Source organism: Camelus dromedarius, chromosome 21 (genome assembly GCF_036321535.1).
Source record: "Camelus dromedarius isolate mCamDro1 chromosome 21, mCamDro1.pat, whole genome shotgun sequence".
Lineage (NCBI taxonomy): Eukaryota > Metazoa > Chordata > Mammalia > Artiodactyla > Camelidae > Camelus > Camelus dromedarius.
Window position 1 is genome coordinate 19,255,291 of NC_087456.1, and position 13,446 is coordinate 19,268,736.

The window sequence follows — 13,446 nt, forward strand, 5'->3', positions numbered from 1 at the left end:
CTCTGTGTGGTACCGTCATGGTGGATACATATCATGACACAGTTGTTCAAACCATAGGATGTAAACACCAAGAGGGAACTCTAATGTAAACTACGGACTCTGGGTGTCCCTGTCAGTGCAGGTTGTGACACATGCACCACTGTGATGGGGATGTTGATGGCAGGGGAGGCTCTCCGTGTGTGGGGACCTAGGGGACATGGGAATTCTCTGTGCCTTCCTCTCAATTCAGCTGTAATCCTAAATCTGCTCTAGAAAAATTAAGTCTTCAGGAAAAAAGTCTGCATAGGTGACCGTGTGAAAGTCTCCAGGGCGCCAGGAACCCAGGCTCCTCTTATTTTTCTGTTGTTTATGATCTTCATCTCATGGACTGGCCAGCAGGCCCATTTTCCATCCAGAACAAAGGAGAGAGGACGAGGCAGACAGACCTCCCCCTTTCAGGACACTTTCTAGCTGTTGCACAGGGCACTTCTGTTTCTGTCACACTGGTGGAGCTTAAGTCACTTGTACTACACAGGTGCATCTGGGTGGCCGTGTGCCCTGCTCCAACTCGGGGTGTCTTGCTGAGGAGGAAGAGGAAAGCAGGCATTGGGGGGCAGCTAGGAGCCCTTGTCACAGCACATAAAACACGTTGAGCGGGGCCTGACACGTGACCTGTGCTCATTCCAGTGTTGTTGCTGAAGCAAATAAACTCCTCTTACTACAATTCCAGACACTAATATCTTTCTTCCCTACACAAACATCTCTAATTTCACTGTACCATGTACCTGTACAGAGGAGATGGCCAGTGTGGCCGTCTGTTGTAGATGGCGTGTCTTCCAGCCTGTGTGTTTTGGTGTGCCTGCGTGTGCGTGTGTTTTAAGGTGGAAGCCAGAGGTGGCTGGAAAGGGGGGGGGGCTCCCCGAGCTGGTGGAGGTACCAGTGTAAGCGAGTGGACAGTGAGGTGGTGGTGGAAGGGCCAAGCATTTCAAACACAGCTCTGTAGCAGTTCCCTGAGAGGCCTGTCATGGCCCCACCCCTCACATCAAAAAATATATTTAAAAGATAGAAATTCAAAAAGATTAACTTTGGGCTGAATCCCCCACCTAGGTTCTCAGAGACGGAGGCTCATCCCAGCACTGTCCCTTGACACCCCCTCCCCGGTGAGAAAACCACCCACCAGCGGGGGGGTCCGCTGGGTGGACGGCCCCTTGCGCAGCACCCAGAGGGGCCTTGGGGAACCTTTTGAGATTAAAGTCTATGAAATCGACGATGTGGAGCGGCTGCAGCGGCGACGAGGGGGCAACAGCAAGGTGAGCGGGCCCCTCCCCACGCAAGCGGTGGTGGCAGTTCCCCAGCAGGTCCCCTGGGCTGTGCCCGAGAGGAGGGCCAGGCCCACGGAGACTCCCGGCAGCTTCCGCTGTGGGTGGGAGACAAGGGCCCTGGCAAATGGGCCTGTGCACCTGGCTCTGGAGAGCGGCTGGGGGAGCTGGTGCTTTTCCATGCTTTCCTGGCTCCAGCCTGGACCGCTGGCTGCCTTCTAAATTTGAGAAATGCCTGGGATAGTCCCTCCCTGCACATGTGCTGCCTGAGCTGCTCCCCCAGGTCCCTCCCAAACTTCCCAGGACTGGCGCCTTTTGCATGACTATAAGCACAAGCATTCCTTTCCAGAAAAGGTTGCCTGGGCTAGATTTGAGCTAAAGGTCCTTTCCCCTGCCCCACTCCACCCCCATCTCCTCCCATCTGTGTACTAGGAGGTCATGTGCTTCAATGCGAAACTGAAAATCCTGGAGCATCGCCAGCAGAGAATCGCGGAGGTCCAAGCCAAGTACGAGTGGCTGATGAAGGAGCTGGAGACGACGAAACAGTATCTGATGCTGGATCCCAACAAGTGGCTCAGTGAATGTAAGGCCTGTCTCTGTGACTCCCTGGTTCACCAGCTACACAGGCCTGGCTCGTCACCCAGCCTGGGAGGGACACAGATGCGATCTGACCCCAAGGGCATCTGATGCCCCTCAGCTGGAGACCCAGCACTGAGGCAGTGCCCCTCTCCTGGGGCCGATGGGAGGGGCGGGGGCAGCAGCAGGGCAGGGAGTATTGCTCTTGCAAGATTACTTCTAATGTGTCTCAGTCGAAAGCACCTGAAAATGAGATCCACCCACCCCCCTCCACCCCCCGCATGTGGCAGAGGATCGCCCAGACATGAAGGCTATATTACAAATCTGCTTCCAGGCCACAAAATCACATTGCATATCTAGCCTGAAATAGACAAGAATTTATAGAGCTCTCAATAGGGTAGAATGTGCAATCCTAGAAAAGCCTCACAAAGGACCCAGAAAGCAAGGAAAACATTTTTGAGTGAAAAGAATAACATTCACAGTGTTATTTCCGCTTAATAGAAAGCCCAGGATGACAGTAGCCGTCTAATGACAATTCAGAACAATTTTGCTCTCTTTGAAAGATGGATTCAATTGTCTCTTATTTATTTGTTCCTAACCATTCCATTTGCCACAAAATGAATCTCAAATCTGGTCCCAACTATTTCATTGATATGGGGCCCCATGCTAGATGATTTAGTCTCTGGAATAAAATGCACTACTTCCACTAAAATTCCTATCCCTCCCCTTCCTGTCCAGCACCCATCAGCTCTTCCCTCCAGCCCTTCAGCCTCCTGGTGCCTCCCTCTCTTCATGACTGTTCCCTGAACATCACAGCACCCTCTCCAGCGTCCCTGTGAGGGGAACATGACAGGCAGAGTCTGGAGGCTTAGGTTTAAGAAATACTGGGTGAAATGATCCTAGGTGAAGAAGGAAGGACAGAATTTATGGGCCTCCCAGCTAGGCCCTGCCACTTTCACAGTATGTCTTCAAGCGGTTTCCTTTCCATAATGATGAGGTCATAACATCTCCCCTGAGTGCCGCATGGGCTCTTGTGAGGATCAACTAAGTGAACAGGAGGACAGGGCACTGGGACCAGTCTATGATGCATCCTACCATGTTGAGTTGTAACATATGTGGTGATGACCACAGTCATGCAGACCTGCTTTAGATGCTAGCTGTGAATCCTTGGGTAAGACGCTTAACCTCTCTGAGCCTTGATTTCCCTAACTGTCAAATGGGAAACAACAGTGCCTACTTCACAGGGTTGCTGTGAGAGTGAACAAGTTACTGTCCATCATCAAGTGCCGGTTACATGGCCTGCCCACGATGAAGGCGCAGCATCCGTAGTAACCAGTGTTAGTTGTCCCAGAGTTGAAGTAAATAATTGTCCTCAACAGACAGTCCTCAGCACCTACTTGCACAATGCACCGAGCTGTTCCCTTGCTAGGAATCTGGACAGACCCCTGAACTGCTCCCCAGGGTATTCCCATCTACGGCTCTAGTGGGACAGACAAGCCACGAACAAGGACATTAGCTGAAGTCTGGTCACAGCATAAGCGTGGAGCTTGACGCTGTCTCTCCCACCTGAGCACACTGTTTTCCTTCATCCGTGGATCCTCAGGCACTTCAGGATCCCAGGGGCGCCCATCCATCAGTTCTCCTTCCTTTTTGCTGCTTTCATTAACATTTTAATTTTTGAGAGCTGTTTGTGCTTAAGGCAGTCTTAAAAAATTGTTTTCATCTTGCAAAGTCACATTTTTCCAAGAATGGGAGCAGCTTAAACATCAGTATCTATGTAGATGCTTCCAGGAAACAACCACTTTCTTCTTGCCTCTGTATATGTCAGGAATCAGGTTTTTTGTGGGTTTTTTTTTTTTTTGGTTTTTTTTTTTTTTTGATGCTGAGAAAGAGGATGAACAGAAGGCTTCATGAAGGAGAAACACTGGTTCTTCAAAATGAACTGAAACCTAGAATGACCAAAAAAAAAAAAAAAATCAATGAGGCTGTATGCTGACTATTCCCTCGGTGTGGGTAATAAGCAGGCAGGGTGTTGGCATCAAAATACATGTGCTGGGTTCCATTTTCTTTTTCATTTATTAATTCTGATGTACTTTCAAGATGATCCTGATGTGGTTATGGTATGTTGAGCTTTTGTTTTATTTTTTTGTTTGTTTTTTAAATATTAGACCAATATTCAGGAGCCTTAGCCTCATCCCCAGCCCCAGTCCTTGCTGACTGTGTAACCTTGAGCAGGACACCTCACTTCTCTGCAGCTCAGTTAACTCCGCTATAAAAGAAATCAGCCTTGGTTTCAGCCCCTGGTGTTCCTGTAGCTCATTACAGTTCTCAAACCATTTGTCATCTTTTTGTTTTACTCTTCGTGGCTACTCTAGTTAGGAAGGTAAGCAGACTTGCAGTTATGATGCTCCTATCACTTTTAAGGACCCTGTGCCAGCAGATGTTAGGCCTGGCTGACCTGGAGGTCAAGTGCAAGTCTCCTGCCTTGGATTCCAGGGCCACCCCCACCACCCTGGCTGCTGTCTACTCCTGTCCTCCTGCAGCAGTTCTGGAGCAGGGGCCAGGCAGCCATACCTCTGCCCAGGTACCCCTGGACCCATTAGGAGCTGAGGGCCAGGAGGGGATGGCCCCAGATAACAGCTCTAGAGGAACTGAAGGAAACAGACTTCACTCTGTGCAGGCCTAAACATTAGGGATGGAATCTGGGTTCTAAATCTCAGCTTACCTTCTGAGCAAAGAATCATAATCACATACATTCCACAACATAGGTTTCATCATCATCTTGTTTCCCAAACAACCATGAGTATGTGAAATTGTGCTAGGAAGGGCCAAGAGATAGGGTCAAGTTTCTCCAGCTGCTTAGAGAGGCAGCTACCTACAGCTGTGTGAAGGACTAATTGGAGAATGTACTTCCTATGAGTAGGCAGAGGTAGAAACATCACTCAGGTGAGACCCCCAAAAGGAGGGATGTTCTCCATGCCTCAGGTTGAAGATTTATTTATTTTGTAGTTAATGAAGAAGAATGGTGCTGGTAGAGTCTCAAATCCTGAGATGGAGGTGGTGGAGGTGGGAGAGCTGGAATTTCACTCTGGCCCTCAGTATAGTCTCAATCAAATGTCAGGGATCTAAAGTTACTAGAACGAAGGGCCCTAGTATAATCGCAAGTATTAAACTGTTCTGTTGTTGACCTGAGAGAGGCAGAGGGTCGGGCAGGAGGGCGTGGAAGTCTTGCCTCGGACCTCCCAACCCAGTGCAGGGGCAGGCGCAGGTGCAGCGGCGGACCGGCCGGGCTGAGCCCATCCTTCCGCGCTGGCCCCAAGTCTCCAGCAGGCTTTTCCTTCTTTGCAGTTGACCTGGAGCAGGTCCTGGAGCTGGATTCCCTGGAGTACCTGGAAGCGCTGGAGTGCGTGACGGAGCGCCTGGAGAGCCGCGTCAACTTCTGCAAGGCGCACCTCATGATGATCACCTGTTTTGACATCACCTCCAGGCGCCGCTGAAGGGAGCCGCCGCCGCCGCCGGCCCGCCCCGGCCCGGCCCTCACTCCAGGATCCGATCCACAGCCGGCAGCACTCGGCGGGCCCTCGGTGCCGGCGGCGTGCAGAGACACGGAACGAGGACGAAGGTCGGTGGCAAGTCTGGAGGGAGCGTGGAGCGGAAGGCGATTTTTCTTTTGTTCTCCGTAGGCAAGATGCAGACACCAAACACGCGGGAGAGGAGACAATGATGGGAAGCCCAAGGGACGTGGAAGACCAGTGAGACTGAAAAAGCACTTTGAGGAACTTTAAAGAACTTGTTTGTACATAAGAACTGCCGGCAAAAGAGACCTCACACTTCTCCTGGTTTGTGAGAAAGGGCAAGGGTGGATGTGGGATTGCGGTGGAAAGCGTAAACAAAACAACAACAAATTACCCCGAATGACTGATTAAGTGCCTTGCAAATCTTTATTATTATCCAAACATTTATGTTCATATGTTCTGGTGTACAGATGGTGCTAGTCAAGATGAAAACAACAACAAAACAAACACAAAAGAAAAGCAAACACATTTTTGCAATGTATTTACAGCTCGTTTTCTCTTGGTGTTTTACCCTATTTCTGACTTGCTGTTTCTAAGTAAGTTGTGTTTGTAGAGCTATTTCCTAATCAGTATTGCATATGAATCAATGTTACCTGTCTGTTTTGGTTCTGCTGGGAAGGCCAGACAGAAGATGGAGACTTCAGGCACCAGCCAGTGTGTTTCCAAAGAAGATTGGAACAGCAGGTGATGCTCGACGCCACCTCCCATGAGCGGCAGGGTCAGCGGGCAGACCTGGGGTCGATCATGGAGCAGGTGTACGTGAGCTTGAGAGAAAGGAGCGGAGAGAGGGGTGCGTCTTTAAGGTGAAAGGAGCCTTTAGGATCAGGCCCTGCTTACCCTTTGGATGGGATGTTCTGAATAGTTTCCCCTCCAAGTCCTGACGCACGTATACTAGTTACTTACCCACAAATCCAAGGTTTTTCATGGCCCTGACAACATTTTTCATCTTTGTTTTTATTCCAAAGACTCTGGAGTGAGAGCTTGAACCAATTCAACAGAGCCATATTTTTTTCTTCTCTAGTTTTGCAAATTTATTAGCGCAGAAGATGTTTCCCAGTTTGGAGACCTTCTCGGGCTTGTAGATGCTCAGAAACCCCAACAATATTACCATAGAACAAGGAAGGAGGGGGAGGGTGGCACAACTTTTTGTTTTCCGGAGTGCGGCTTAAATACAAGAAGTCCCAGCTCTCTTGTGCACCAAAGCCTCCATCCCAAGAAAGGACCAGGTGTGGCCCTTCAACCTTGGCACCTGAAGACAGAGAAAGGTTTCCTGTTGTACACCACACATGCAGGGCACGGAGTGTCATGCATATGGATGTACAGGGCTTGACTCCAGGAACTTCGGAGCTCATTGTCGAACTGAGTTGTTCATCCCTGCCACAGTTCCTTTAGGGATTATCATTCCCGCTTGAGTGATGGAAACCCAAGGCACAGAATGGTCAAGGCATTGTCTGATAACAGCTGTGGATCAGCTGGGTGTTTGCTTACCTTCCAGGTCAAGGCCCTCTCCCAGGCCCCTGCAGCCTGCTGATTGATGGAGGTGCCCAGGGTTTTCTAGAGCACTGTTCTTTTTGCCCTCAAATGCAGAATACCTACGTGAGCTAACTTGCAGGTGAGGCAGTCCCGGCTAACCAACTGCTCCCTGGGGAAAAAGAACCTTTTTATTTCTTTGTCAATGCTACACAGCTGGAGAAGCTCAGCTGAACTCAGTCAGTGGGAACCAAAGTCTCGTGCTTCCTAGTACCAGTCCTCTACTGGTCAGAACAGGGCAGAGACAGCCCTGAGCATTAGCATTAGCCCCATTAGACTGGAAACCAGCTCCATGGATGACAAGTCTGGCTTTGTGTTCCGTTAGAGTTCTCTCCTCTGCAGACGTGCACACAGAAGCTTTGCTCCCATCTGCTAGCTAAAATGGGCTAAAATATGGTGAAAGGTTACTCCAGAATGGATCATTTCCTCCTCTAGTTTAACAAGTGTGTCTGCCACTTGGGGAGAAAGAGCTCCCTCATCCTAACCCCATTCTCAAGGGCAGCCCCCTGGCTCTGGGCACACCTCTGGTCTCAGCACTTGTGTGGATGGGCGTGTTCAACAGCAGCATAAAGGAAGCTTCTGGACCTCAAGGGATGCTAACCTGTTGAGTTCGTTTGGGTTTTCCACTTGGCATCCCTTTGGTTGCTGGTTTGAAATATACCACTTCATGAAAAACCTTTAATGTGGGGATGTTCAAAGGTGAGTAGCCCAGTCTTTGTTGGAAACACATGCATCTGATGAGTAATCAGTGTCCTTTGTGTTTATCCTGCCCACGTCTCCGCACAGGTTACCTCGCTGTGCTGCTTTCCTGTGGGGTTCTCATGCCTTTCCCGGAGTGAGACTAAGTGGAAACATCTCCAGGGATTTAAAATCTTGATCCGTGAATCTTTCCTACAGGAGTGGCCTTTGGCTTGCCTCCTGCCTAAACCTGCTTTATATGTTTGTAGCAACTTCATGAGATAACAAAAGGGTTGAATGAAATCAAGAGCTATCTTACCAAGTCAGATTGGCCTCCCCAGATGCCACACCATGCAGCATCTCTCAGGGTGCTATTGGCCGTGGCTTAGGGAAACAACCTGCATGGAGGTTGTCCATTCTGGCTCTTTATTTTCTTTCCTTTACTTGTCTTTTCTAACCTAAGTAAGCTGAAAACATCTTAACATACCAAGTATTGATAAACCATGTGAAGAAGTTGTGAATTCTATGCTACGATGTGCTTGTTCCCGGTTCTACCTATGAGTTGACTATACAGCTGGTCAGCTGTTCTGAATTAGTACCAACAACTGAAGAACCCCTCATTCAATGACGAGATGTGTGGTTGGTCCAGGTCTCCTCCTGGTTTTTGTGACAGATAACCTAGGAGGCAAAAGGAATGTCAAAGAATGCATTATTCCATTTCATTATCCACAAATGAAAGGACCAGAAAAATGTTTATTTGAAATGAACACTTAGGCACAGAAACCTTAATTCTTTGTCTGAAATCTGCCCCACTCTCTAAATAGTTTAGTCTGAGATGGAAGCATCAGCAGCAGAACAAAGCTCAAAGCCCAGAAGGGGAAATAGTGATACTGTCTCCAGGAGTGAATCCATATTGCATTTCATGGTGGTGTTTCATGTTGCAACAGAGTGAGAGTTTGCTTTATCCTGGGCTTTCAAGCCCACCTGAGAGCTGCAACTTTTGATCCTCTTGTCCTTGAATTCCCCTCTCCATTACGGGGAAGCTGTCTCTAACTTTCATCTCTTCCAGATTTGAAATCAGAACACCCTGTCTGTTGTTTTAGCTCCAGTTGCTATTCTGAATGTGGGGAAACTTGAGAAGCAAATGCAGTGGTCTTTCCTATGTTGACACAGGTGGGGCTCATACAAGGGATCCCAAGCTGGGGAGGGGAGAGAAACTGGGATAAAATGCCATGCAGTCCAGAATGGGGAGATTGGCAGGTAGGAATCTGGCCGTTTGTCATAAATTAGTCTTAAGCTTGAAGTTTGTGTTCCTGGAAGGTGGCAGTGACTTCATTGCAGCCACAAAAACCATCCACGGTGGTGATGCAAAAAGTCTGACCCACACACATACACATCTTGTGCTGGTTCTCGGATTTCTGGATTTCTATTCATGTTGAGCAAGAGCCCTTTTCTGTGCTTCAGATTCTGGTGCCAATCATGAATTTTGGTTAATCCGTCAGACTTTATCACAGGTGTTACTATTTGAAAGCAGTTGTGTGATCTGGGTTTCCTGGGATAGAGGCAGGGCTTGCAAGAGCCCAGGCGTTTGTTAGCCTGGTTCTACACACAGCTGCCTGTCATTGACCACTGTTGCTCTGTAAGCAGGACTCCCAGTAAGTAACGATGTTGTGAATGTTTTTAAGTTCCCTGTTCCAAAAAGGGTTTAGGCTATAAAAGAAATTATTACTAAAGATGAATTAATTTCAAAATTGAAACCAGAAGAATTCATGAATTTACTCATTGTTCTTTCCTGCTAGAATATTAGCCCCACTCTGAGCACGTACTAGAAGATTTCCTCACTTTTAAAGGCAATGTATTTTAAACCCTGAAACCATGCCAGTAAAAAAAACACATTGAAAGCCCTGTTCTCGAGGACTTGATGCTGAATAAGCCATCCATTGGTACTGGCTGTGGGGCCTGCCTGCCGCCACCCGGGCAGTGTGGCCCATCTTCCCCACAGGGGACTCTCTTCAACACTGCCACACTGAGACTCAACTGCCCAAGTCAAGACAGGCCAGCCAAGCCCGCTTTTCTCTGTGCCAAAGGAAACAAAACTGACACTCAGTTCCACTGACACTGCCAGCAAATGGTCTAACAGTTTAGGGGAGGAATGGGGAGGGCAGGTGGTGGAATATAGTGTTCCTTTGGGTTATAATCTCTCTCCTCCTCCAGCAAAGATCTGTCAGCATTTGTGGGTAAAACTCACAAACTGTGTCACTTAGCAATCCTGACAAAATACATATTTATTACAAACTGTTCATCATTTCCAGATAAAAGCAGAATTCCGGTCCAGGAGAAGCTCATCTTCTCAGGAAAAAAAAAAAAATCTTTACAAAGTTTCAGAAAGCTGCTTATCCATCCCTAAACAAACACATTCTGCTTTTGGGTGGCCCTGCTCAGAACTGGAGACCATGGCATAATATTGGACATATAGTGGTGCTTGAAATGGTACCATGCTTTCAGTGCATATGATTAATTTCCTCTAAATGCAATTCCCAATGCCCATATATGTAGGGTGAGCGCTGAGGCCCTGGCACTCACACATCTGTTTTATGTAAATGTAGAAATTACCTTCAAAACTAAAGAGGCTCACTGCCTCATTCGCCAGACTGCTCACCACATCCCACAGCATCATACTCAGTTTATGAAGAGGTTATCATTTATTTGTAAACTCAGGATGTTTTGTAGCGTCGCTTGTGTTTTATAATTTATTAATACATTGTGGTTGGAAATGCTATCCAAGTGCTATGTGCATCGAAGTGTAAGTTTGGTGGATCTGTGGTGGTTTTTTCTTCTCACTCTAGCAAGTTCTGTTAACAGAGACACAGGCAGGGGTTGGGGGGAGAAGTAAATCAGGAGAACAAGGATTAGAGTCCAGTCCTCAAAGTACAGGGCTTAGTTCAAAATCGAGTTTGTTTCTATAGTAAGTAAGTAGCTGACGGGGAAAAGATCCTTCCCTTTTGAACTGGATGATAACAGGCTTGGAAATCAGCCTCCACGGGCCTAAGTGAAGGAGGATCTGGCCTCTTCCTGCTGGTTGAACACTAAGTTTTTGAGAAGTGCAGACAGTATTGAGTTCCTACATTTTCTAAGACACCCCACCCCCTGCCCTGGTGTTACTGAAGGGGGTTTAGAAAAGCAACTGGAGTTCCTTACCTTGGATATAGATAGTACCTGTTTTTTTTCTGGAGAAACCAAAGCACTTTAATGAGTCTTACAACCCATAATACTTAAGGCATATTGTCCCCTCACTAGATCTCTGAGAGGCAGGGAGGGGCTGGGGGCAGTAGTCTCATTTGAGAGGCAGCTAAACCTAGGAGAGAAAGCCTTGAGCTCGGAGTAAGGAGACCGGGCTCCAGGCCCACTTTCCTCGCTCACTATGCAACCTTGGGCAAGTCGCTTCACTTTGCTGGGCCTCAGGCTCCCCAGTGGGAGACTGGGGGGTCATGATAGCTGCCCTTCCGGGACAGCGTAAAGAGAAAGTGGTATAGTTGACGGGAAGTGCTTTGAAGGAATGAAAGCTCTGTGCAGGAGCTGGGGATAACCATTTTCGATGAAGAACCTGAGTCAACAGCCAACGATTGGCCCAAGTTCCCAGAGCAGTTTTATAGAACCGGGGCTTGAGTCTGGCATCCCAGACTGTTCCCATGAGGTGCTGTCGCACCAGGTATGTGGATACGTGGACACGCCACACGTACGTACTGATGTGTGTGCACGGGGTGTATACGGATGCATGTGTACAGAAGGTATGTGACATGGTGGAACAGCACAGGACAAAAACCCTGAGTTCTGACCCCAGTTTTGATAAGAGTCCTATGGCCTTGGAGATATTATCCAACTTCTCTGGAACATGGTTTTCTAGTCTGTAAAATGAGGACAGTATGCTAAATGATCTTTGTGGTTCTTTCAGCGCTAGTCATGTATGTATGTATATATAAATATGCTAATCTGTAGAAATGGGCCGATTTGAAAATTGGAGGCAAGGCCTGCCCAAGTGCATTTCTTGTGTCAGAAACAGCAGATTCGCAAATAAGTTCATAAAAATCTCATTTTAAATTCAATGGTGGTATTTGATGTCATTGTTTTAAATTCACCATTTGGATAAAAGATTGATGCCGTTTTCAAAATTAAGTTCTTAGCTTAGAAGTGTTTGCTGTTACAAATTTTTCTTAAATTCATTTGTTAAAGTCAAGAAGTCAACTATTCTGTACTTGGGTAGGTCCCGACAACCTATTTGCAAACAGGCCGGCTTTTGTGTATGGGCCTTCACCTAGCAATATAAGAAAGTTAGCTGTTGGCTTTATCATGATACATGTGAGCAGGCTACCTGGAGAACAGTCTGGAAAAGAAAGTTATAGTTCTCAAAAACTGGTGACATGAATTCATTGAGCTGTGTGCCATTTCCAGTGTGAAGACATTGTTTGCTGGCTACGATCTCTGACTTTTTGTGGCATATGAGGTGTAAAACGTTGTCAAAAAAGAATCTGGTGTTTAAAAAGAATCAAACTATGGTGGCATTAAATGTTCACTTTTCTCCTACTCAGAGTCATGAATTTCTCTATCTGGTTTATCCTGAACGGAGGGGGAGACAATTCAAGGCCCAGGGAGGGTTCTTCTCACTGGAGCAAACACCTTGGCCAAGGACTTCCTTCCAGCCCCCAGGGGCTTCCTAGGATAAGGCCTGTCTCATCCCCCTGTAGGGCTGCCCCCAGCAAGTTCAGAAGCCCGTGCAGGGGGTAGGTGGACGTGGTGCTGTGTCCCAGAGCCCTGGCATTGTTCTGCCTCCCCGAGAGTCACGGGGCTGGTGATCACACATGGAAAGTGTGGAGAAGCTGGTGTTGATGTGGTGACGATGGTTTTGTTGGTCTGGTGACTGTCCCTCGGTGCGGTCGTCTCTGGGGCTGGCTCAAAAAGGAGGCATTCTCAGTCACTGCAGATGGCTCGGGCCTGGACACCCAGCCCCTTGTAACAGCTGTGTTTGTCTCACCTGTAACTGGGCACATTCAGGTGAGAAAGCATGAAAGGTTAGAACCAGGACGAAGGCCTCCTAGGCCCCGCCCATCCTCAAGGACAGTCCCTCCTCCACTGAAGACCCTTCCCTGGGCAGCACGAGGCACTTCCCGAGATGCTGGTACCTCACCCGTCCAGTCGGCAAGTGCGCCACAGTCCAAGAGGGAAGCCAGCGGGCCACTCCAAGCAAGTCACACTCTTTAATCCTGGCCTGGCTCTGCTCTGAATCCATGTCTCCTGCTCTGCTAAGTCAGCCTGGACATGCACACCTCCCGGCTCCCCACCTCTCTTGTCCCCAGATCCTACACCAGACCCTCATGGGCTCCCTTTGGTCCACTGTAACAGAAGCCGTAAGTTCTTAAGAAGCCGGGAGCCATAAGGGTTTTCTAGACATAATGCCTTGAGTAGAAGAGTGGGTGAAGGTGCTGTCTGCCTCTGACCATCCCCTGGGAGAGGAGAGACCACAAACACAGCACCTAGAACTGCTGCTAGCCCCGCGCTCTGCCCTCAGTGTTGAATTGTCTCCTAAAGCATTACTCTCCAAATTGTTAGTGACATAACTTCCATGCTTTTCATCCTTTCCACCCTGTCTTTTGGTCTCAGGGAGGACATTAACACTGTCCACATGGCACCATGGCCCACTCTTCCAGACACGGGGACTGGAAGGACTTAAAACCAAAGCTCGGTGACACCGCTTTCAGGCAGCAGCAGATTGGGCCATCCCTGCACCTGGGTGG

The 13,446-nt window shown here is 48.3% G+C and overlaps 1 protein-coding gene across 2 annotated transcripts in view; it reads left to right on the plus strand.

Annotated features, from left to right (window-relative positions):
• Nucleotides 1-12,238, plus strand: part of KIF26B (kinesin family member 26B) — a 427,084-nt gene extending 414,846 nt beyond the window's left edge. For both annotated transcript variants that reach the window (XM_031438497.2, XM_064477251.1), the window contains 3 exons: nt 1,087-1,289; nt 1,731-1,881; nt 5,223-12,238. In XM_031438497.2, coding sequence (XP_031294357.2) covers nt 1,087-1,289; nt 1,731-1,881; nt 5,223-5,371 — 503 coding nt within the window. In that variant the 3' untranslated portion in view covers nt 5,372-12,238. The remainder of the gene's footprint in view (nt 1-1,086; nt 1,290-1,730; nt 1,882-5,222) is intronic.
• Nucleotides 12,239-13,446: the final 1,208 nt, after the last annotated feature.